General features: G+C 38.2%; 1 protein-coding gene across 1 annotated transcript in view; it reads right to left on the reverse strand.

Moving 5' to 3' along the window:
- Positions 1-2,877: 2,877 nt before the first annotated feature.
- MAN1A1 (mannosidase alpha class 1A member 1) overlaps positions 2,878-25,963 on the reverse strand; it is a gene marked incomplete at its 5' end in the record, with an annotated part of 145,033 nt that continues 121,947 nt past the window's right edge. The window contains 5 exons of the mRNA XM_080340985.1: positions 2,878-3,145; positions 4,420-4,535; positions 10,691-10,863; positions 11,667-11,886; positions 24,819-24,934. Of these exons, the coding sequence (XP_080197111.1) occupies positions 3,019-3,145; positions 4,420-4,535; positions 10,691-10,863; positions 11,667-11,886; positions 24,819-24,934 (752 nt within the window). The 3' untranslated portion in view covers positions 2,878-3,018. The remainder of the gene's footprint in view (positions 3,146-4,419; positions 4,536-10,690; positions 10,864-11,666; positions 11,887-24,818; positions 24,935-25,963) is intronic.

A 25,963-nucleotide genomic window follows, 5' to 3' on the forward strand; every position in this document is an offset into this window, starting at 1 on the left:
AGCCAGTTCAGTGATCAGGAAATAAAGCGCATGTTCTCTCAGCAACCTAACAAGTAGTGATAAGTACTGACTGTTTGAAAATGATTGCTCTAGCTTTGGTGTTTTTGGGGTTATTTAAAAAAAAAAAAGGAAGAAAAATCAATATATTCTCAGTTTATGAAAAGTTTTTTTCTTACAGTTGGCAGATCTACATGTTGTACAATCTTCTCGTCTACTTACATTAGTTTACAAAAAGTACAGTATAGTGCAGTTTGTACATACAACCTGAATACCAATACCAGTCACATAAAATTTGTGCTCTTTCAAATCACTGTAACTCCTGAATTTAAAAAAAAAAAAAAGAAATATTCATATTAAATATCTGTATTACAAGGAAACAGTCCTGATGCTTATATTTAAGTAGATAGGACTCAATGTATATGAGAATTCTGTGTTCGTAGCCTGCTTTTTGAAACATGGAGAAGAGCTAAGGGGTCCTCCGCTGTTTCTCTTCAGCTTGTTAAGTAAATGCACGATCACTAGACACATCTGGGAGAAGTGTACTGTGGTTCAGAAAACCCTGTCAAAAGAGGCTTGCAAAACACCCTTCTGTTTTTGTCTGAGCTGTTGTAGTTATTTAGCTGATAAGAGGCCGATTGCAGCACATGCACAACCATGTGGTAAGCAGCAGCAGCAGATGATTCAATAAGGATAAATAAGACAAAAATCTTGGTTATTACTTTTTGGTTAAAGAGGGAAGAGTGGGTTTTTTTTGGTTGTTGTTTGTTTGCTTTATTTAATTCCACAACTGTAATTTCTGTGTGGTACTTGGGTTGGAAAGAAAAAAGATCCATTTATAAATACCGTTTTTTAAAGAAATACAATGGAATATTATAGTCCTCCAAAGGTACAAATTCTGGAGTATCAAAAAGCAGCAGGAGTTGTGTTTTGCAACTGAGGAGAGCCAAGACTTCATCCTTGCTCGTTCAGTTTCAGAAAACTGTTACTGTGACATGAGGGATTACATACTTTTAAAAAGAAAAGAATAATAAATAGAATCAACCAGTAAAGCAGAAATTCATAAGCCATTGTGCCGGTCCCATGCAAGCCAGGCTTTATCTGAGGCAGATGCGCACACATTTGCATCCCTTCTCCTAGCCCGGGGCTGCCCAGGCTCAGCAGGGTACCCCTCTTAAATTCTGCGTACGAATGCACAACCCTGCCAGCCCTGTGATGGAAGGATCAGCATCACTGAAGATGCTCTTCTCTCATCCCCTATGTAAGTGTCTGTTGCAGCTCATGTGGCACATTCCGTCTTCTGTGTCTGCAGGGGATGCACAAAAGCAGCACTGTCTTTACAGACTCCAGAGGGTCAAGCCTATGGATCAGCCTCCAGCTGCTCTATGTAATAACGTGATCTTGTTCTCTTTGCTCTTGGCTTCTGCCTAAGAGAACCTACATCGCAGACTTCTGTCAGAGTAGAAAAAAATGTTCTCTGCAATGCCTAAACAAACAAATGTACTTCCTCAGCTGTGATTAGCTGTGCTGGACATGTGCTCTATCTTACTCTATACCTTTAAAGAAGATTACTGTTCAGAACTGTATTTGTTTTGCTGCAGTCCAATCAGTGAATAATGTGCCTCCTTGGAATGGGAAATCAGCTCTTACACCCTACTCAAAATGTATGAAAGTCATCCTGTCACTAAATGAAAACATAGGTAGACTTAGAAATCATGTAAACCACTCCAAACTACACTTAAGTAGAAGCAGGACCTAATTGTGCCTCTTTCTTTTTTTTGTCCTTTGGCAATGCCACAAAGGAAAACATTTTTGGCAAAGCTGTTACCCTGCTTAGTAAACCAGGCCTCTAATCTGGGGAATATTTTTAAGCATGCTGTATTTCTGCCACTTGGAAAAGACTCTGTGCTTTCAGAAACTTTTAGTTCTACACTGAATAATTTCCTCTCTAAATGATTATCCTCTTTCAAGGAAGTTTTCTTCAAGGCATCTGAACGTCTATTTTTATTCATGTAGATACATTAAATTGCTTTGTGACAATAAACTATCAAAGTCTGGTGTCATGCCTGAACCTATCTAAATTTTTAAGAAAGTCCCAGAGAACCAAATGAATTGTCTCTGGTATAATTCTCAGCTTCCAGAAAAATGTCACTGAGTATTGTTTTGTCTTTTTACCATCCAACCAAATGAAAACTACTGGACTAAATATATAAAGGTAAGACTCCCTTTCTTAGTAAGAAGTGACTACCTTACTTTACTCCATAGTAGCTTGACTAAAGACATGAGAATAACACCACTTAGAAAAGGGAGGAAACAATTTACTCTATTACAATATTCTAATCAAAACCTGAAAAACTAAGGTCTGCTAACTAATGTGCTAAATTCATAGAAACTAGTTTAATATAACTTCAATGTATACTGCAGTTTCAGAGTCGTGTCTGCATGAGATGAAAATATTCCTATGTAGACTTCATTGACAATGAAATACATCAGATACTTTACCAAGTAATGATAGACCCGCATAAGAAGAGGCTGTCACAGTCACAAGATTTGTCTCGGATGACACACAAAACAAATTAACATAGAACAAAACAAAAAAAAAAAGAAAGAAAAAAAGCTTTTTATACTTAATTCAATATGGCTTTTTGCAACATGGCAAAATATTACAGCTTAAAGCAGACATCTCCTCACAGAGGAGAAAAGAATTTTGCAGTCAAATTAAAAGCATAACAGGAAACAAGTAACATGCAGACCCTCTGCTCTTTTGGCCAAGATGACACCGCAGCCTAACAAAACCTGGAGAGATGTCCTATTTATTTTCTAGGGAATGGTTCAGCTGGATAAGAGGAATGAAGTTTTACCATAATCAGTTGGGGTCCATTCATAAATATTTACTGTTAAAGAAAACAGACTGCAAAACACTTGATTTAAAAATTTAACGGAGGAATTTAAAACCAAATCATGTGCCCCAGTCCTGGAACGAAACATAAGGAATGAAACAAAGTATAACTTAATTTTCATCTATTTCTGGTCGTCTTCGTTATTCCCATCGTCTTTGTGAAGAACAGGGAGAGGATGAGCCTCTGTGTTGAAGACCCAGTGTTCGAATGGAAGAAGATCATCTTCAGAAAACAGCAAATACAAGTACCTGGCAAGAGAAAAGAAACGAGGAAATGTGACCACATCAGGGAAGTGGAACTACAGTGGGCTTCAGGAAAACATAAATACCTGGTTTCCCTAGATTAACGTATCAATGGAAACAGGTGCCCACAAAACACCAGTAAGTCCCAGCATCACAAGGACTAGCACAGAACTTTGGGGCTACTCAACTCAGATTGGAGCCAAGGGCAACAGGAATTGGAGACCGACAAAATAATGCCCCTGTCCTGACAGAGGACAAAGAAGTTTAGGCTATCAAGGTCAAATATCAGTTCACTTCCATTTCATCCTCCATAATTTTATTACATGTTGTTTTCATAATATACAACCATGGTATTTTTTTTTCTCTCCTGAATGTCCACATTAATCAAGGTGTAGGAATGAAAATATTGTAGGCAAATTCTGTCTTACTTCTGGGAACAACCTCTGCCTTAGGATTTTTAAAGAAGAAAACTAGCACTAGATCAGTAGCTTGGGCAGCCATTTACTAAGACATAGTCTATGAAACCCAGCAGTAACCAATAACAAATCCATTTTACTTATTGACATGATGCAAGGTGGTAGCTCCAGTAGCATGATTACTGAAGTCTGCTTAGGGATGAAAGTCTGCTTAGCAAATGAAATGTTATTTTCCCTCAATTAACACCCTTCCCTCAAGGCTATTCTTGGTCTAATTCTGATAGGCCAATTTAAATACTTGAGTATTGCACTTCCTGTTGAAATGGCATGGCTCCTTTCTGGCCTTTGCAACTTTTTCTTGCACAGCACACAAAAAAAAAAGTGAAGAGACCAAGGCAAAACTTCCCTTATTCCATTAAAAACGTAGGAAATGGTGACAGATGATTAAAGCTTTTGTTTTTCCTCTTAACAGGCTATGCGAGCTTATCACGCAAGTTGACTACTTCTTTTTCTTTTTAGTTTTAAAATGAAAAGTATGCAATTCAAGCCTGATAGGTCCTCTGTCTAGTCAATTTGTTTCACTAGTGTGGGCATATATAATTAGATGCTATCAGTGCCAGGAGATGTAATTTCTCAACAAAGACTATCAGGTACCTTCATCAGAAGTGAACTTAATTTCCAGAAATTGTAGAATTTAGTTCATTGATACACAAGGAAAAAAAAGGCAATTTGGCTTCCCATCACCTAAGAAAACCTCTACTATTTCAGTCAGATTTTGTTATGTGAATGTCAAAGGTGCTCATGATAAACACATCTGTAAAGATGATACACAGAACTAATTCATACTAATGAAAGTCAACTCACTTGAGTGTCTCTGAGAGGAAGAAACTTTGCTGCACATCATCATGGCTTTCATGATTGTTATAAACATCTCGAATGCCAGAATAGCCACCATCTACTCTGCAATGTTTTTCCAGTGCCTGAAGAGGAGGGAAAAAGAAGACAGTGGGATTAACAAAATGAATCATCTGTCAGTTTTTCTGTGTTTGACAATAAAACCAGCCAAAAAAAAAAAGTCAGACATTTTTTTATAAAGAGATGAAAACTACATAAAGCTCTAGATAGAAAACTCTTTTTAAAAAGACATGGGCACATATGTCTAATTTTACATTTAGGAAGAAAAGCAAAATGATAAATTAATAAAAGAAGTGACCACAAACCCGTTTTCAGAAGGAAAGATACATGGATATATGGATATAAATACACTTTATTTTCTTTTTCCTCTTTTCAGTAAGAATAACAATTACCTCTCTCCCAAAGGCTTGTCAGTCACCCATCAGATTGTGTCACATGCACCTTTCTTGGGCATATTAAGTGCTTAAGAATTACTGTGATAGAATTGACTGCCATAATAAGGACCAGTCTTTTCCTTACCTCCTGTAAGTAGCTTTGAAAAATGAAAGGCTGCTCTCCCATTTTCTGTATAAGTTGTTTGGTTTCTCTTTGCAATTATTTTATTTTTCCAGTGGGAAAACTCCAGTATTGGTCTGTGACTGCATGTCTTTTCTGCAGTAGGTGCTATTTTTCTTTGATACCTTTCTGAAAAAGCTTTGTCTGATACACTGGAGTAGACAGAAAGCCAGTGTGTGGCTGGACTTAATGCAACATGTTTTACAAGTAAAAATATGTTTTTCTCTAACTAGTTTCCAAACTGTGTATTCAGTTAAAAGGTGTAAAACAGATGATTGATTCCTATTTTACACCTAAAAATATAATTTCTTTTCTGCCCACAGCAATGTTCTGTAAGATCAGATGAAGGGTGTATACAGAAGGGCAAAAAAACACGTACCAGATGTTGGAAGTGTAGAAGGTATATAAAGTTATACTATTTAATAAACTTTCCTGCTTTATTTTAGGCAGGCATTTGAATTAGAAAGGTGGTACCTATACATATGAGCCATAATTTCTTTAAATACATGACTATACAACATTTTACTTGAGTATTAGTTCTCTTATCACTGCTTTGTTTAAAAAATATTCATCCATCTTTTTTCTTTACAATTGAGCTATTTAACAAGGTCAAAAGTATTCTTAGCATCTTTGTTTTTCTTATTCTGTTTTATGATAATTCTCTGGTATCATGCAGTATAATAAAGGAGTGAAGAGAAACTAAGATGATTATATTTAAAACAACTCATTATCCAAAAATAAATCCAGAAAACACTCTTTAGCCCTAAATTACTTCTCACAGTGAAAATGATGGTAAGCATGATTGATGGATTACTAAATTTACTCAGGACCACACCACTCTGAAACACGGTGCTTGCTGTGGAGACAGGTATTGGCGAAAATAGGCAGAAATAACTGAAGCTTTATCAAGGCCCTGAAGGAGAGATAGAAGCCAACCAGTTCCTCCATTTCTGAAGTTATTACAAATATCACTGAAGTGATTACAGGATGTGTAGGTTTTATTCAGGGAAAGATGCTGCATTTCAAACCACATATGGCAAAAAAGTAGGAAAAGGCAGAAGATATGTCTAAAAAAAAAGCAACCAGGCAGAATAAGCATTTTCTGATGAGAGATGGGACTGAAAGTCACTAATAATTACTGAGGTATCCATCACCTCCACCTGCTCTAAAGGCTGTTCAAGATCTGTGTTTTGCTGTGAGTAGATATCCTAAATGTCCTTGTTTTTGCTGGACTCCCTGTAGCTATCTGCATAAATTTAGCTTGCATGTCAGGCTTTCCATAGTTTTCACTGGAGAGTAAGCTGCCTATTGTATATGTAAAAGGGATTTTTCTCCAGGAGAGTTCCTTTAAAATGTAACAGGCCTATTTGTCTTTTCTTATGTGTCTTTAGGTTCTTTAATTTTCTTGGACATTTTTACTAAGTGACAAATATACTTAAGTTTAAACAAGTAATTTCCCCTGGCTGGTATTCCTTCCCTCTCGTCTACTTCAACCTGCAGTGAATTCAAAATGCTGAATCTGTGTCTGGATTTTCAATGTCAAACACAAGATTATGTTTTCCAAGGCAGAGCAGAAGGAGAAGTTGAAGGATAAGGCTATTATTCAAGGAAACATCTGCATTCTAAACAGGGTGACATAAAATAAAAGCAAATTGCATTTGGGGTTTATGTGCTCTAACCTGTGGTTAGAGCCTTCTTTATGAGTTCATTGTGGGGTGGTGCTGTACAGGCACCCAAACATGCTACTGTGATGGAAACTAAGAGGTTAACTTGCCCCTTGCCAGCCATCTGGTGGTATCTGCTTGATGCAAACTTGAAGTATCTTACCCCTCAAAGCTACTTTCCACTTAACTCAAGGAACAGGATGTTCACATGCGGCATGAGTACGATAAAAAGGCTCTTGGTTGTCACCCTCCTTTAACTGGCAGTAATGGCCTTTTGTGCCTGTACCTGCAGAGCACAGTGATGTTCACGTTGACAGTGGGGTAGTGATGGGTGGGAAGAAACAATCAAACACATTTTAATGAGTAGTTCTCGGAATGTGAGGGTGGCTAAGATCAGTTGTGCTAGAGTGATGGAAAACATCAAGCAGAAAACTGGCTGAGAGTATCATAAAGGGGAAAAAACAAAAGAAGTGCTGTGAATACAAAATATGTGCTGCATTTATAATGCAGAAAGGGAGACTTTCAAGAGCTAAGCTCATAAAACCTTTCTGATATAACTCTATTTTCTCCAGCTGCTGAAGTACATAGAGAATGATCTTACACTCAAAATTAAAGCAGCAAAGCAAGTGTCCAAAGAAAAAATGGAGAGGCTAGAGCATGGTTTTCGTTTGTGAAAGCTGAAGAATGAATTAATAGATTTGTTTGAGAGTTCAGAAGTCATGTCCTGTAGAGCAGCCTACTTTTCTACTACACAGGCATGGAGAAACAAACATAACAGGTTTTGATTGCCAGTGTTAGGAGTTGCAAATGGACATGAAACACCATAAGAACAAGTGGTTTTGGGCAACAACAAATGGTCTGCTGTTGCCCCTTTTTTCTTGTTTCAGTCTCAGCTTCCTCTTTAGGCAACAGGTGTTGGTAATTAAAGCAACTGCAGTCAGTGTAGAGTCCTGCATCTGGGCAGGAGCAACCCCAGGTTCCAGTCTAAGTTGGGGAATGACCTATTAGAGAGCAGCGGAGGGGAAGGGGACCTGGGGGTCCTGGTGGACAGCAGGATGACCATAAGCCAGCACTGTGCCCTTGTGGCCAGGAACGCCACAGGTACCTGGGGTGTATTAGAAAGGGGGGTGGTTAGTAGGTCAAGAGAGATTCTCCTTCCCCTCTACTCTGCCCTGGTGAGACCACATCTGGAATATTGTGTCCAGTTCTGGGGCCCTCAGTTCCAGAAGGACAGGGAACTGCTGGAGAGAGTCCAGCGTAGGGCAACAAAGATGATTAAGGGAGTGGAGCATCTGCCTTATGAGGAAAGACTGAGGGAGCTGGGGCTCTTTAGCTTGGAGAAGAGGAGATGGAGGGGTGACCTCATTAATGTTTACAAATATATAAAGGGTGAGTGTCACGAGGATGGAGCCAGGCTCTTCTCAGTGACAACCAATGATAGGACAAGGGGTAATGGGTTCAAACTGGAACACAAGAGGTTCCACTTAAATTTGAGAAGAAACTTCTTCTCAGTGAGGGAGACAGAACACTGGAACAGGCTGCCCAGGGGGGTTGTGGAGTCTCCTACTCTGGAGACATTCAAAACCCGCCTGGACACATTCCTGTGTAACCTCATCTGGGTGTTCCTGCTCCAGCAGGGGGATTGGACTAGATGATCTTTTGAGGTCCCTTTCAATCCCAAACATTCTGTGATTCTGTGATTCAGTGGTCAGGGACCTCTCCCAGGACACGAGGGTGGAGGGACCTGCTCTCTGCAGCAAGAGGGAGCAGGATTTATGAAGCAGTTGTGGTAAGTTATGCCACATGCTGGAACAAAGGATAGCAGTACGAGGTGGAGCTGTACAGGCTATAAACATCAGAGAAAAAAAAAGATTTTAAACCTGCAACTGAATGTATAACTTCTGCAAAGCTGTAAGATTTTTTTTGGTGCAACACACAAGTACATATTAGGACAGTGGAAAATGGGCCTGTACAGAATAGGACCAGCTGTGCATCTCCCAGCTGTGCATCTCCCACACATGGGCTCTAATCCACTGAGATAGAGCCAGATGAGGGTAACCACAGGAATGATGAACAAGGAACATGTGGGGAGCGCTAAGAGGGTAAACAAGTGTACAAACTTGAAATAAACACAAGCAAACTGAACCAACAGGGTAAAGAATAATAATAATAAGCAAAACATTTCAATTGTTTGTAACAATGTTATCACTGTGGGCAGCAACAATGAGTCAGGAAAAACATCTCCTGAAGAAGGAACACTTGGCATTGCTGCAGCCTGGTGGGATGACTTCCATAAACAGCTATTGTAAATATTCCAACTATAATCTGCCTGGGAAGATTCCAGTAGTAAAACATGTGCCTATGGGTGCTGTTAGTGAAGAAGAAAGTAAGGGAAGAGCACTCTAAATTAGAGGGTTTAAAAAAAAAAACTGCTTTGGAATCATTAACTCAGAGCATATTGTTTCAAGGCTGATAGAGCCAACACCTGAGGGAAGCAAATAAAATGTCCTAAATAACTATAGTCTGTCTAGCTGAGTACAGTGTTGACTGCAGATATGGAATTGCTGTGAATATTCAAACAAGAAGGAGAGTAAAAGTATAGTTAATGCCAGCAGCTATTCTTTTATGGAAAGCAAAGCAGATTTTACCATAAATTTCATTCTTCAAGAATATCTAATAACTGAACATGAAACGCTCTTTTTTTCACAACACTCAACAACATTTGTGCAACACCTGAGATACATTCAGTATCTCACACAGTGAATATTGAATACAATTACAGGTCTTGGTTGCTATTGAGGGAGCCAGGTAACGTGCAGATGTCATGTCACAGCCAGGTATGCAAAGTCATAGCCCAGCTACAGCTCTATAGTAGAGTCCTTCAGGGATGAGAAATTGCATGACACAAGTCTCCATGTTCTTCCCTTAGTACAGAGCAAACTTCACAACTAGTGGTATAGTCCCATCCAAGAACGTTGTAACTGCTACAAACAAGAGGTGTTGGGCAAACTGAACAACAGGATGGTTTTGAAATCCTGGAAAGCAAGAACTCTGCAGAAGAGAGGTGTATTTTGTTTTGTTTCATTTTTCATTTTTCTTAAATATACAGAGCTGCAAAAATAATGCTCTTCAGCTTCCTGTTCCTCCTGTAAGATCTCAGTTTGCTTAGAAATTCCAAAGTAAGAGTGAAAGGCACACAATCTAGCGAGGACAACATGATTGTGAGGAGAAAATAAGTGAACTCTAGAGGTGTAATAAGGACCCACACCCGGAGGATGAGACATGCTAAATCCAAAGGCTCCCATTGCTAACAGTAAGAGTGATTAACCACGAAATAAGGGAAACAATGGATTTGGCAAGCCAATTTTGGCAGCAGAGACTAGCTGCCCTCTTAGAAGGCTTGTGCTAGACCAACACAAATAGCTGGGTTCAGCATGACTGGTTGAAGCTCACAGGCCAGTGGGACACAGAAATTTAAATCTAGAAGAGACTGTTATCATTAATGGAGTTCGGTCCAGATGACCTATGCTTTTTGAAAGTGACCCATTTTTCAAATGTTCAGTACTATCTAGTACATCATCTTGGCCTTCATCACCTTAATTAAAATCACCTTCATAAAATTATTATTGAAAATACACTTTCTAAAATTTATTTCCATGTCCAGGGCTCATATTTGACACACTTTTGCACTTTCCATTCACATGCATCAATACTCAACATCTTGAGCAGTACATCTAAATATGACCCTGATCTGAGAAGTATTTAAGAGAAATCACAAGGTATTTTTCTAATACACAATACCAGCAGTATTTGGTTTTGTCAAAATGACCTTAGTTCATCTATTTAGTAGATGAATCTGTGTAAATTTTAGTTGATATTGCTGATTTAAAATGAATATTTACTCTCCAACTGCTAAAATATATCTGGGTAACATTCAGTAATAGCTCACTTAACAAGACATTAGGATTTAATAAGAAAAAAGTCCAGTAGAACATCATTACCTCTACAGCTTCCCATCCCCACTGCCTGTACTTCGGGTCATGAGTGAGCCGCCACATGTACATGTAGGTCTCTATGACTTCTGGTCGTAGGATGTAGTACTTTTCATTTTGTCTTGTAGCAATGGCCTCAACACCACCATCAAATCTGAAGGCTTCTGGTCCCAGTTTCATGCCTAGCCAACGGAAAAACACCTACTCAAATAAATGCATTAAAAAAGGTTTCAAGTTACGTAACCTACCAAATCAACTATCCTTTCAGCACACGGCCAGGTTACCCAAAAGGTATATAGTTTCCGAATGATACTGCAGCACCGACTGTTTGTAATATTTTGTAAATAATTCGCAGTGGGAGAGAGCTGTTCTTCATCAACGCCTTAAACAGCAGCTCCAGTTTGCACAGTGATGCTAACATTTGCATTCTGGAAGAGTTCATATAACTAGCAACATGTGAAATTTTGCTTAAAAGACAAGGATGTTTACTTTTCTATATCAAACTGGAAAATACACTCTGGGACACGAAATGCTGCCAGGATTATTTTTATGAGAAGATGAAAGAATCCAAAGAAATTTCCTGCACAGAAATCCACTTTCTTTGTGCGGTTCTATTCTTTGCAGCATTTTACCAACGTAACTGAGAATAACATAATTTCTTGTGCATAAAACATGATTCATAGCTATATTGATGCATAAATGAACAGGATCCCTCTCATATTTGTATTCGCCTATAAAGAAATTGGCAAAGTGAAAAAAAAAGCTGTCATGTTAATTACTAGAGCGAGTAGATATGATTCAGCTCCACAGAAATTATTCACAAAACAGAGCAGCCATTCTTAAAGTCACTCTTAGAGTAACGCAGCGTGTGCTCAGAGAGGATGAAGAGTCCCCACCAGCAGGCAACTTTCATTCAGCATTACAATAAAATACCGACGGTTGCCTTCACAAACCATCAAAGTAAACTGTGCAATATAGTACTTACTCGTACGATCGTAGGACTCGTGGCAAGTCCTGGCAATCTCAGCGCCCAGCTCGATGTGGTGGCCCGTCTTGTCGTTCGGTGCTCCGTCTGCCCCAAGAGCAAACATGCCTCCAGCAAAACAGGTGAGATGTCCCATCTTGTGTTCAAGCAGCCCGCCCTTCCACTCAGCGATGTACATCAGTCCCCCGCTTGATTTGCGGATGAGGTGGGTCTCTATGGCCTGCAAAAGTACACGATTTCAAACCCTGTGGTACCATTTCGTGAAGTACGAAGGACAAAGTTGTGTCGTTTGTTGGTTGTTTTCTCTCCATATTGCCTTTGCTTATAAAGTACAACGGATAGTATGAGCCAAGCACAGCCAAACCAACATAGATTAGCATGCATCAGTAGCAATGATTAATTTTGCTACAACTTTGAGCAATTTATGCAGTACATTCTATAAAAGTATTGGAAAGAGCTAAAAAAATACAGTTCCATTTTAAATTCTTTATTTCTTTCCCTTTGGACTTTGAGCAATTTCAGTAATTTCACTTTTAATGGTGATTAGCCACCACTTCAGTTTCCATACTTCCCATTGTAATTCTGACTTAAAGGATGTGGTTATTGATAGAATTTCATGTCAATCATATGCAGACATAACTTGCATTCAAAACCCCTCACTCAGTGAGTGCACTGAATGATGTTAGGCCTCTGTGTCTATGTGGCATTCCCAAAGCCCAGTGAGTTTTCCTCCCTGGACTGAATTCTTCTATAGTTATCAATCAAGAATAGAGTCTGGAAAAAAAAAATTAAGAAGAATAAAATCATACAAATCTCCTGGAGAGAATTAGGAGTTGGTGCCATTAGCAATGTATGGTCGCTGATTAAAAAAATCTAGGAAAACAACCACTGATTATGAAATCCAGGAAAACAACCTTCCCTTATGAGAGGAACAGAATTAAAACAATAGAGGAGATGCAGAAGAGCGCATTAATTGGAAGGCCACACAGAAAGCAAGCTATTGTTCTTTACAGGATAATGGAGAGGAGACAAACAGTGCTATCATACATTCAGTTATCTAGCAGTATTCTGGTTTATTCTATTGAAATCCTAAGATCCAGAAACAGTACTCGACATGCATTATACAAGAGAAAAAACATGAATAAAATATCAGTACATGGAACTGTTAACAAAAAAGCCAGAATTAAAAAAAATAAGTGTTATAAAGAGAAGGTATTGATTGTAGTTAGTTATTCTCATTTAAACATCTATAAAGGTTGTTTTTATAAGTATGAAAATCTTCCCTAAACTAGAAGTGTCAGCAGAATAATTGTATAAGTTTTACTTACTAAGTAGTTTTTTTTGTGCCAAGAATGTCACAGTGAAAACCACACTTTGTTTTCTGCTAATATTAGTGCAAAGCACTTAGTAAGGATGTTTTCTGCCCACCTCCAGACCCATTATTGGCTTGAAAAACTCCTCCATCTCTTTGTTTCCTCCTTGATCATGAGTTTTTAGCACTAGGCACCAAATGAAAAGCCTATCTACATTTTAAAGCAGCAAAAAATAATGAAGATTCCTTACTTTAAACAAATCCTGCATAATTTAACCTATAAAAAGAGGAATTAAATATGAAAGGGTAAAGGTGGGAAAACAGTTTCCTTAAGCATCCAAACCACAGGCCCCACTGTGGAAGATGAAAGAACTACAGAGGCTGAGGAGGTGTCGAGCTAATTGGTGGCTGTGTATTCCAAGTGCATCTAAAAAAGCTTTTCTGTCAGGTTGGGAAACTACTAGTGGTACTTTTTTTTTTTTAAAAAAATGTTCTTTAAAACATGTATTTTGTGCTCATTTGGGTATAGAATATTTGAATTTATAATTGAGGAACTGACAGAACAGGGTTCAAAGAACCTGCTACAAAATGTATTAATGCATAAACAGGCAAAATTTATGAGAAGATAGAAATAACTGGAAAACTTCCAGAAGCTTTTGGAATGCTGCTTGCATTTTTATTAAACGCTTTATATTTTATAATAGGATGTCTTATTGTGGAAAACACACAAGAGTTTTGTGGGAAATAGCTTTCAAACTACTTAGGCATTCTAGAAAAGAAGTTACCTAGAGCCAAGTTAAGAAACGAACAACTTTTCATCTAATTACATTTCATTAAACCTTTCAGCATGGTATCTCCATCTCACCAAATCATCAATTCTGGTAATTGTTGACAACTCTACTGGTCACTTAGCTGTTGAGCCAGAATTTATTTAAAGAAACAAATTTAAAAAGAGATTGATGACTACATTTATCTATACTCCATTTTTTTTCAGTAAAGAATGAAAGATGTAACGAGTATTACAGTACCTGACAGAAATAACAGTGACCATGCACCTTCAGAACTATAGTAACTAGACCAGAGATAATTCTTGTAGTATGTAAATGGATTTTGTGATACCAATTAGTCTTTCAGAGCTTTTTCCTGCTCTTTTGCCTCAAGATTAAAGTTCAGGCTGAAAAAACATGACTTCCACTTGGGAAATTTAAAACTTATTCTAACAAACTGGTATTAAGAAACAAAAAAGATGATGTTAGTTGATGCTAAGAATGTCACAAAATAAAAATGTCTTTCCAAACTAATTATTCACGTTTAGTAATGCAAATCATCTTGGCTTTATAAATGGGTCCTATTAAGAACTAGTACATATGACTATTAAAAGTTTATTATGTGTCTTATTTAAAGGTATTTTTATTAGGTAATTATTTGATATATGACAGACTCTCCAATTGCCTTGTCATACCTTGTTCAATCATGGGTCCCCGAGGGCTAGATAACACCTATACTAATGTATATACCTTTATTAATGGTATGCTACATAACTAATCATTTCTACCTAGACATGAAACCCAAATAAGCTTCAATATGCACAAATAACCTGCAGAAGCCATAAGCTCAAGTGTGCTACAGTTGCAAGCCCATCAGCACTCAACAAACTCTTATTCCAGAGGACAGGAAAACAAATCCTGTAACTTGGTAAAGCCTAAACTTCATTTGAAGTTAGATGCTTATGAAGTAATAGTTTGTAGAAGTTACATGATTGAAGCAAACTGGCCCCAACCAAGCAGGTTTTGTAAAGCCTGAAAGGTGAGGTTGGACTAGATGACCCTTGCAGGTCCCTTCCAACCCAAACTATTTGATGATGCCGTGATTCCCAGAGGGCTGGTAGCTCTCTTTGTGGCACCGTGTGGTGCAACGGCAGAGCTCACAAAACCGCTGCCAGGGACCTTTGGGCTGCCAAAAGCTTCAACTAAATCTGAGAAGTTTCTTCACAGGCCATTTTCAGTCTGAGCTACACAAACTGTTTTGGTCAGGAATAGGTTCCACTTCTCTCACCACTATTCATCCACCCTCTGACTGAGACTAGAGAGACCAGCCACTTGCCCGGAAACAACGTTCTCCAAAGCCTTGCTAACGAATTTGTAACATCAAAGTTGCATGAAGTTTGGAATAACTCCAGCATTGCATCCAAGTGTCAGATGATAATGCATTTGTTAGGTGTGTTCCAGCTGTTTCAGGAACTCAACATTAAAAAAAATTTACAAAATATCAGCATATTTAGAAACCTCAGAGATGGAAATGGTTTTGATCTTAAAAAATGTAAAACCTGCATGAATAGAACATCTAAAAGAAACTCCCCAATATTAACTACTGATCAATGTATTCACTGAAATTTTGAGCTCCTGTTTCGATAACAGTAATTGCAGCATTAAGATGTGGTAAAACCTTCCTTTTCCCCACAAGTCCAACCAAGATATAGTTTAATTTCAGAATTTATTTCCAAACATTGTTAAAGCACTAATTCTGGAATGTATAACTGTAGTATAATGCATCAGTACAATAAAATATTTTCAAAGTAAACAATAACCAAAAATCAGTACTCATTCAATTATCCATTCTGAATTTATACCCAAAATGCCAAAGTGCCATCTATCACCCATCTAATGGAAATTCGCAAAACTGCTATTAGCTTTTTTTTTAATAATATAATGGTATGTACTTCTGTGAGCAGCACATCAAAATATTTTTCAGGGAGTTTCGCGAGGGCTCTAAGTGCCATCAGGCTGGACTGAACTTTCTGAAAGACATTAAATTTTTAAATAAGCTTGAGGTCCAGAGTAGGACTAAATCACTAACTGGAAAACATGGACACATGTTTTAAATGTAAAGAAAAAAACTTGTATGCAACGTTGAGAAATTACCAGGATGAGGAAGAAACGTCATCAGTTTAAATGAAGGTATAATAACGGTCTCCGAACTTAAGCATTAGGATGGTAAGGTAGAGTTACAATCCCATAGGGAAATGCTAATATATTATCTGCAATGCTGTGGGTGCAGTTCTGGCAGGGAAATCAGGTTACTAAAAGCAGTTATTAGACAAGGAAAATAGGGAGTACGGTGACAAAGATCCACCCGAGTGAAAAGCTCTGTTTGGTGGAATAAATTATGAATTTCATACTTAGAATGAATTTACTTTTATTTTGATGTAATTATCTCCACGCTTTAAAAAGGGATATGTTTATTTGAATTGCAGCTCTATTACAATTTAGTCTCCATCGACAAATAATTCCTTCCTGCACTGCTTGCAGATCAGGTGGTGTCATATTTATCACTATAGAGATTCTTATTTCATCTTACTGTAATGAATATTCTCAACATAAACCAATATATGGTATCTGCAAATTATCAAAAAATCTACAAGAGGAATGTGGTCTTTGATTAGCTGAAAATATATTATTGATGGATAATTGTTTGGACCTGGTACAGTTTTTCTCTTAAGGAAATAAAAATTTCATGTTAGGGTTTTCCAGCATGTATTTCTGCAACCTAAATAGTGATTTCTTTCTTTCCATCAAGGCAAAGCAGAAAGACATAAAAGGTTGCAAAGATGAAGTGGCTGCACATGCATGTTCCCAAAGGGAGAAATAGCAGATGCTACCTGGAAATGACAAAAAAGAGAAACAAAAACCAAACCAGCCAACCAACCCAAAACCCAAACAAATTGACTTTAGACTGTAGTGGACAAACAAGGAGAGGGAAGAAGGGAAACTAGAGGAAAATAACCAACATTTGCCAGATATTTAAAGAAATAAATTTAATACATGTAAAGCTGATATGGCATATGGTTAGCACTGTACCTGCAAGATCTTTTATGTAAGGCTCTGCTTACAGTCCTCACTGTAATAAAGCCTTTAGCTAAATCACCTTTTTTCCATCTTGTGGGAAATTATTCCGTCTATGCAACAACTGTAAAAATGCTTGAGCACTCAATAAGCAGCACTAACAGTCCCTTTTACGGTTTGAATTGTGACTCAAATGCACCTTGTATTGTTACTCCTGGCATCCTTCTCATGAGTTTTGCATGTTGAAATGACGCCCTTGCCTGTCTGTCACACTGGAAGAACTGCAGTGAATGAGACATTAGGAATTGTTTAGGTTACAGGATTGCACATCGCACCTGTGTGTAATCTCTGTGACTGACAGTACTAAAGAGGAACTCTTCATCTGTTCCCAACCTGACTGCCTCCCCCTCCTGCTCCCTTTCTTAAGCCGATATGTTTCGCATTCTCTGCTTATCAGCCTGTTCCTTAACCTTTACATTGTACTGCCAGTCCTTACACTTGCAAAATTAAGCATAACTGGACTTTCCTAATAAATACCCATTTTCCTCCATTCGTTTCTTCACTCCTTGAAGCTTTTCACACAGCTTAAACACCGTTGTCACCACCCTCCTGCCTCAGTCCCCAACTTGGTTTTGTGATTCGGAAGACCTTCATTTCTCCTTTGAGTGGTTTAGGACGTTGAACTGGATTGCTTATAGAGAAACACAGAGGATGCGGAACTGGAGTCATCTCACTGTACAAATGAATCAAAAAACCTGATCAACAAGCTTATTTTTAGTAGAAGGTATTCTCTTGGTGGATTTTGCTGACAGGTAATAAAAATATTAACAGAGATGCCTAGAGAGCACAGATGGAGGCTTCTCAGGAAAAACATTCCACACCTCAAAGTTGCTCAATTCAAAATAAACATGTGTCACAAAAGTTAACTCTGCTAAAGGAGCAGGGATAATGAATTACAAACCTCAAAATGCAAGGTGAAACTGCAGTTCTGCTTCCTCTAACACTTAGCCATTTTACCGCTCCTTTTACAATACCTCTTTAATTATGATTGACCAATTTCAATGACTACTTCTCTCTTTTAACAACAAAAAACAGGTGTTTCATTTCCTACCTCAAGATGTCTCTGTAGCTGGAGATAAAACTGTCATAGTTACGTGTTTCCATACCTTCATAAATCTGAAACTTCAAAAATGTGATCCTAATTCTAAATTTCCAGGGTTTATAATGTTTGTTTTAAGGATAATTACAACTCTGCAGGCTTCTTTACAACAAAACACTATAAATTATCTCAGTCCAAACTTTTAATATATTTTTCTTCCCCAAGGAATCGTTTTCATAAACAGTATTTTGACAATTTGAAGCAACAGTGAGTATGAAAGAGAATTCTACCACGTGATACCTCCAATAATTCAAATGTATCATGTCAATTGCTTACTTATTTATTTTAGTATTTACAGCTTGTAGCAATATATTTTATTGCTTTGAAGCAGCACACAGCAGGTAGGTCAGGATTACTGTGGTTTTGCATGCTGTGAGTTTTTAAGTCAATTGCCTGTTTTCTTGACGTTAAGTTACTTCCCCCATGTTTTCTTTGTTGAGTTGATCTAATGCAATAGATACTTTTCTTCAGCAATCTCCATAATTCATAAAATTTATCATTTACCCCAAATTCCAATGAGTTCATTATGAAAAGTTTAAGATTTGCGTTGTTCTATTATTACAGCTGTTTTGGAGATGGCAGAGAAAAATTGCACCTTTTTTTTAAACTTCATGTTTATTTGTTGGTTCTGTTTTCTTAAATATAATTCATACAGGTTTTAAATATGTATTACAAGATTCATGAATCACACAAAAGCATACAGTCAGAAAAACTAGGATGGAGTAAGAAGTTCAAGCCCTTGTTAAAATATATTAATATACTTCTGCCAAGAAAAGTGGCATCTTCTTCTGCTGAGGTCCTCACTGCTTACAAAATCACCCTTTAAAAATCAAAACTGAATTCTGAATACAGAAGAACTTTCATTTGTTTAAACCCAATCTATAAGAAACATTTGAAAAGTAATAAGGCACTTACTGCTTTTGGACTTAAAACATGTTATACATGGAGGTGCCTAAGTTTTTAAATTGGAAACATTAACAAGCATTTAACTCCTATGATACCTATCCATCTGATCACTGAAAAGATGATCAAGTTCTAGGTGAAAGCTGATCATTCACTTTTGTCTGAAAATCTACTTATGCTGCCTCCCCCCCCACCCCAAGGATCTATTAGTGTCTTTAAGAGCAACAATGCTCTTGCAGTAAATGTACTTAATGCTGGCTGCTACCAGAAAACTAGATTTATTCATCTTTTTAAAACATTATTAATGGAATGGCATGAACCCAAGCAAGTAACTCTCAAAATTTTACCATTATGTATTTCCTGAATATGCTAGAATATTTATTGCTCCTGACAAGCTTTTCTGCTGTCAAAAGTAGTATAAGTAGTAAGGACATGGCTGCTCTAATGACAAAAGCAAATCCACAGGCAAAAGGGGGAAAATTTCTCTCGCAGGACATTTCTAATTAAAATCGCCTCAAAGAGTTCCAACAACATTGTAGCTTGCTGTTTCTCCTGACAGTCCATAAACAAGCAAATATTTTAATAAGAACTTTCTATAGTCCAAGCTACAGGCATTGTGCAGCTTAAAAATCTGCAGAAGCCTGTCTTTACTCTTGCTGCTTTCTATAAGCAGCCGTAGAAAGTTGCAAGACTCCTGTCAAGAAGAAAAATATAATGAGGAGAATAAAAAGGAGCAGAGAGTACTCTGGATGTTCTCATCTGTTAAGAGTAATGAATCTTGTGTTCCTACATAATACAGCTATACTATCGCTATGTGCACAACGCCAGTGCAGCTGTGTGATAAATAGTTTAAACATGACAGCTGACAAAATATGTAAATAAACTGGCTGTTTATTCATTTTCACACATTTAAGTTACAGACAATATCCCCCCTCCAAAATGTATACACTAGGAAGGCTTGGTCCATTGCACTGACTCTTTCATCCTGAAGATCCACTTGTCCAGGCAGACTTTTCCTATTATATATTTCCTTGAAAGCCAAGAAGTGCTCAAGTATTGAATATTCAGTTCATTAAAAGACTTTTGACTTTACCCAGTATGACAAATTATTCTAATTGAGTTGTTTCCGTTCTGTCGTTGTCCACATCAGTTATGTAGTTTTTAAGATCACTACGATCACTAAACAAACCACTTCAAGCAACTTAATGGAAACTGCAATCAGCACAGAGCAGCCACCAGGCTGTCACCGCAGTTAAACAGACCCTCATGAAAGCCTGGAGATGAAAAAGGCCTCTCTGCCAATATCATGCTTTCAGTTTGCTAACACCACTTTGTTCTCTCCCTCATTTCAATGAGAAAGGAGTCTACATGGATTTGTTTTATCTCTCTGAAAGGCTGAAATCTTGACAGCTCTGAAAAGTATTTGCTACTTAATGCCGACAATTAAATCTACCAACTCCCTACCCAAACACAATCAAAACCATGTAGCTTCCCTTGGCAGAGTACAAACTGAGTAAACCAAGGCTAGTCTCAAAAATTAGCCATGAGCCAAAAAAACCCAAACTGATCCTATATGTTTTCTGTCTGAATACTCAAAATCCTGAGGCCAAAAATGACTTTTTCCCCTTTAGATACGCAGAAAAGGTTACTGCATTCCTCAGTGGCTCAGTTCAGCCTAGCAGCAAGCTGGCTTTCAGGAGCTGCTGAAATCTGGCAGCAAGCAGCTGTGGCATTGCTTCATACCCCCTGTTCTTCCTTCTGCTCTTGCCACTGTTTGCACTCCCACGTGCTAGGTTCTCCAGAGATCACTAGTTTTCTCATTACAATCTTCTGAGCAGTTGTTATCCAGTAAGAAAAATTAAACAATCTAAATGTCTGAAAGTAAACTACACTGTCTAAAGGTAAAAACTGTAGATCGCATGGGGCCACTGTGGGCTGAACTGCCCCAAGTTGCTTGGGAAGTGCTGGCAAGGGACTCTCTGCCTGTGACGTTCTTCTAGGCCAAGTCATGGCTCTATTTGCAGCCTTTAGATACGTCACTTCTCAAGGAATACACTGAGGAGGGGATGAAGGCAGCATCAGAGAGAGAAGAAATATTTAAGATGCAGAAAGCTTGCAGCAATGGCCATAAATAAATGGAATAGGAAAATTTGGAGAAGACATCTGACCATCTAGACATCAGGTGTGAGACAAGCTATTAACAGGATTAGTGAGAAAATTGCCCTTCAACTTAGAAAATTAGGGCTGACACATTCAAGAGGGGAGGATTTGATGCAGTTGCTGTGACACCACTGTTGCTAGACTAGACATAAGTGAACCCAGAAGGTCCATTTGTGCTCTAAATTATCACTTTCTCTTACTAAACATACTCAATCGTGTCTTAGAGATCAACTGTGTTAACTGAAAAGAGTGAGGTGGTTCCTGTCCTGGATACTTGCAAAGACTGAAAGATTATTCTGTGGCCAATTATATCCTCCAAATATGACTAAAAAGCCAAATACACATTTGTTGAGTAACAGAATGTTGCATGCTATCCACTGAAACCAGTTTAAGAAGATCTCTTACTTCCTGTATTATGTGAAAGAGGACATTATATGCATTGTTTTTCAAAAGAGAAAAAACTTAAATTAAAAATACATTCACTTGTCTTTTTGTGCAAATTCTGGAGTTTATGAATCCCTCTGATGCCCTTATAAATACATTCATATTATACTCTGGTATACCCTTTTCCCATTAGGAATAAACTCTTCCTTAAATGGCATCAGCAAAATATGCATTTTATTCAAGGTAAACAGAAAAAGTTTTTAAATCTAGCTTGACATCTTAGTTATTGCTTTTAACTTAAGCCATAGTACAATCTATAGATGCTACAAAAATTCAAATAGAAAGAACTCTTTGTTTTTAATATGAGTTACAGAACAACATAAGAAATAACCCCAAAGCTTTATCTAAATGAATTTCAGCTTTTCACAGTGAACTGTAACTCACCATATATTTTAATTTGTGGTTTCTGGATAGCAGAAGATATTGAATTAGGCATCAAACATTCACATTGCTTTTCAGAATTTGGTGGGTCTGTGCTGGACCAAATTGCCAGGAATAATCACACCATTCCCTTTGGCGTAGTCTTTAAAAGATTCTGAAAGCGTCAGGGGAAATTTATCTAAGCAAATACGAAGCAGACTCGGAATGCCCAAACCATGTAGGCTTAGTCATAAAGAAAGACTGCAGCTTGTGCAGACACTTAAATTAGCTTTAATTTAGATAAGTAAGGGATCGATAGCAATAAAGCCCATATCAGGATGGATTTCAAAAGAGGTTAGTTACTCCGGTGAAGAACCTCACATCTCACCGGGGCCCAGCCAGTCTGCAGTTTCTGTGAGACGGCATCTTCCCTGCTCTTTTCTGAACAAACTACATTACAGCATCGAGCTGTACCTCCACATGCTGCATGTACACTTTCAGCTTTGGCACAGAGGTACCTTGGTATAGAAAATGGACAGCACGAAGATGGTTGCTCAGAAAATAGTGGAAATAGCATTTAACCAACAGCATGGCAAAATCTGGCACATATTTAGTGATCAGTGGCCCTCCCAAATACTGATAATGCTGGACAGACACAACACTTCTTAAAAGTTGCTAATAACTAAGAATATTAAGATAATAAGTACCTTAAATCTAGTTACTTATAGCAAAGGTCAGACCATGTCATTGATATTGCCGCATTCAGTGATGCTGCCGACCAGGTAATTCTTCTCCCACAGCTCAATCCCAAGCAGGGAGAACCGGCCACACAGCCTAGTGGCCATCACCACTTCTGCTCCCTGCCAAGACCTCAGGGTGCCTGCGACAACTGTTGTAACCTGAGGAGCTTGTTATCTCGGCATAGCTACGGCGTGAGTTTAAACAAAGCCGTGCTGCTGCAACCGCACGCAGACACCCCTGAGCGTGCTCCTGGCCCTGTCCCCAGAGACCAGCCACCAGCAGGCAGCCCTCCACCCCAGCCACGCTGATGGGCAGGTCAGGATGGCTCAGCAGTGACCTGACTGACGTGGGACGGCACACATGCTGGTGTGGCCCAAGGCAAGAGAGACTTCCCCACAAATTTTGCTTCAGCTGTGCTCCAGCCAGGGGACGGTGAACCTTCAGCCTTGGTTGGAGCAGCCCAGCACCAGCCCTGGAGACACTGGGCTCTCTCTCTCGGGCGCTGTTATCAGCTGGGATCAACATGACGCTGCTGCTGCCCGGCAGGACCAGAGACAACCAGCTCATGGGGCAACGTGCTCATGGTCCCACTGACAAGGGCGAAGGCTGCACCACTTTTAAGATATTCCACCTGCGGCAGTTTCCAGAACAGCTGTACTAGCAAAACCACATTTCTTCATCATGTGCGTCTATGCACTAGCACTTAGCTTGTGTAAAAATGTATTGAAAAGAAAAACCTGATGTTATTAAACCAGTGGAAGCAGAAGAATAGAAGCAGATTTGAGGTGCTTTGAAATGCCTTCCCTGGTAAGATGAATTGATACCATATTATCAGACACTTCTTTCTCTCTTTTGGCTGCCAACCTAATGGCTGAGCTATTACAGTATCACTGTTCTTATGTTATAGAATCAAATCCACTCAAGCCTAATTTAAAATTCACCTTTTGCTCTGAAGCTGAAACCATGTTAGCAGTGAAAATGAGGCCGACTGCATCCAAATCTGCACTTACAAAATTAAAGGCAGCATTTTCTCAGCAGAGGATACTTGCTCATCAAATTTACTACCACCACAGATCACACCCTCCCTCAAATCATCACAACTCTTCTCTCTAATGAAAATAAAAAGATAGTTGCAATGAGCCAGGGTTGTATTTTTTTAATGCCACCACTTTTTGTGACGGGGGAAGTAAAAGGAGACTTATGTCTCTTCCCTAGGGAGAGCACGTTTCCAGATGTATGAACAAATACACAGATATTGCTCAGCATCTCGAAGCCGTGTCTGCAGAGGTACTGTACACACATACGCTTAATAAGAGATAAAAGTCCTGACCCTAGAGAGCTTCCAGTCAAAACAGATGAAACGATGGGGAAAAAAGAAGTAATAATATCCTCTTTTTTTATATATATATGAAAGCACAGAACTGAGAAAATAGGTCATTTGCCAAAGACTGGAAGTAAAGCCTGTAAATATGAATTTAAACTTAATACTTCTCAAGTCTCAGTCCGGTGTCACAAAACCATTATTTCTCCCAAAACAGCATATTAAGGAAATACCATAAATAACAAAGAAAACTGCAGAGCAGAAGGATCATAAATAAAATACCACATAGAAATGTAAGTACGAACAATTCCTATTTTTGAAAACATTCTCATGTGTCCAATTTGAATAACTGACTGTTTCACAGAAGCTGGCAAATATATGCCTCTTGTAACAAAAAGTCGTGCAACAAAACATTCTACTTTCATCTATAATTATCTACCGTAATATATTGGTCACTGTGTTGACCACAATCAAAATACTCCAATGGCTGAAATACGAGGTCGAAACACAAGAAAGGAACTCCCTTCTGGGTATAAGGAAAAAGGACCAAAGAAATATATTTTGAGAAGACTGAGGAAAATAGAATTTAACTTCTATCTGAGAGCTACTTGTAGTCGCATTATTATAGCATATCTTATACTTTTCTCCTCCATCATCAGAAAGAATTAACTGTATTGCAGTTGGAAAAAAAACCCCTACACTTCCAAGACTCTCCCCTTTCCCACAGTATCTGTATTCCTCTAGCATTTACATTTTATGAAGTCTTTTCAAAAGAGAAATGCATTCTTTATAAAAAAGCACACTGTAGTGGCAAAGATATAAATCCCTCACATTGCCCCCAAAGCCTGTCTCTTTAGGATTATTATAGATTAGATTATTATGGAAAGGGAGATTTAAATTTCTTATTTACCTGAACAGAATCATAATACATTTTCTTGCCTTCTTCATCTGTCTTGTCCGACATCAGCCAGGCCTTGAGCAAATATTCATAAAAGCTATCTCCAAGCCCTCCGATGGAGACATGATCTAGAAAGAGATTCAACAGCAATTTCATCTTCAGCCTGGGCAATAAAATACAATTACAGTTTGAAACAATGCCTTTAATGACCTCTTCCTACAACAATCTTTAACAAATTTAAGCCTGGTACCTCAGTAAAAACTTAGCTGGTATTATATAGAGAATTATTTCTTTAATTGCTAAATTTTTCATTAAGGTAAAGCATCATAGTTATTTAATGTGCCACAATGTGCCACAGGAGTTCACGGCAAAGAAACAAGAATTTGTATGTTTAACATCTAATTCATGTAGTCTATCCCATACAGAAATGTGGCAATCTAAGTACTTTCTTATTCTAAAAACAGGAAAAAAAGTAGAAAGTGATCTCCAATAAAGGCTTTCCCCTCTTAGCATGCAGACGTTGTTTTTATTTGTTCTTTTATTCACTAATGCTCCACTTATGTCACTTTATAAAAAAGGCCAAAATGTTTTTGCTCCATACTGCAGTGTTTAATTTCAGGTTATTTTATGGTATTTCAAAATGCTGACCCATATGTTTAAAAATAATACTACATTTGTGAACATCTGGCTGCTCTCAGAACTCAGCAGTAGATCTAGAAAGGAAAAAAAAAACCAACTCAACCAACCACCTACTTTTCCACATCTACAGAGGATTATTGCTATCACACTGCTTTATTCTGCCCTGTGCTTACTGTGTGACAAGATCTGGTGCTACAGCTGCTGTGACTGTTCAGCTGCACGCGTTGAGGATGTGGCCCCGCAAACACTGACACCACACCAGCCAGACCATTCGATACCAGTTGCACCAGTGACGGGAAGGCTGGTGATGCTCTCAGCTGCTTGCATGAGGTCGCATTCACCTGCTGCCCAGGAGCCTAAAAGACTCTTGGCAAAATTTTAATGGGCTATAAAGATTTCAGCATAGGTCCTCTAGACACAGGAAATACTATGAATATATATATGTATACATATATCTATATCATCTATATCTATATCATCTATATCTATATCTATATCAAGTGTTTCTCTAAGCTCCA

Source organism: Nesoenas mayeri (assembly GCF_963082525.1).
Source record: "Nesoenas mayeri genome assembly, chromosome: 3".
In the NCBI taxonomy this organism is placed as follows: Eukaryota; Metazoa; Chordata; class Aves; order Columbiformes; family Columbidae; genus Nesoenas; species Nesoenas mayeri.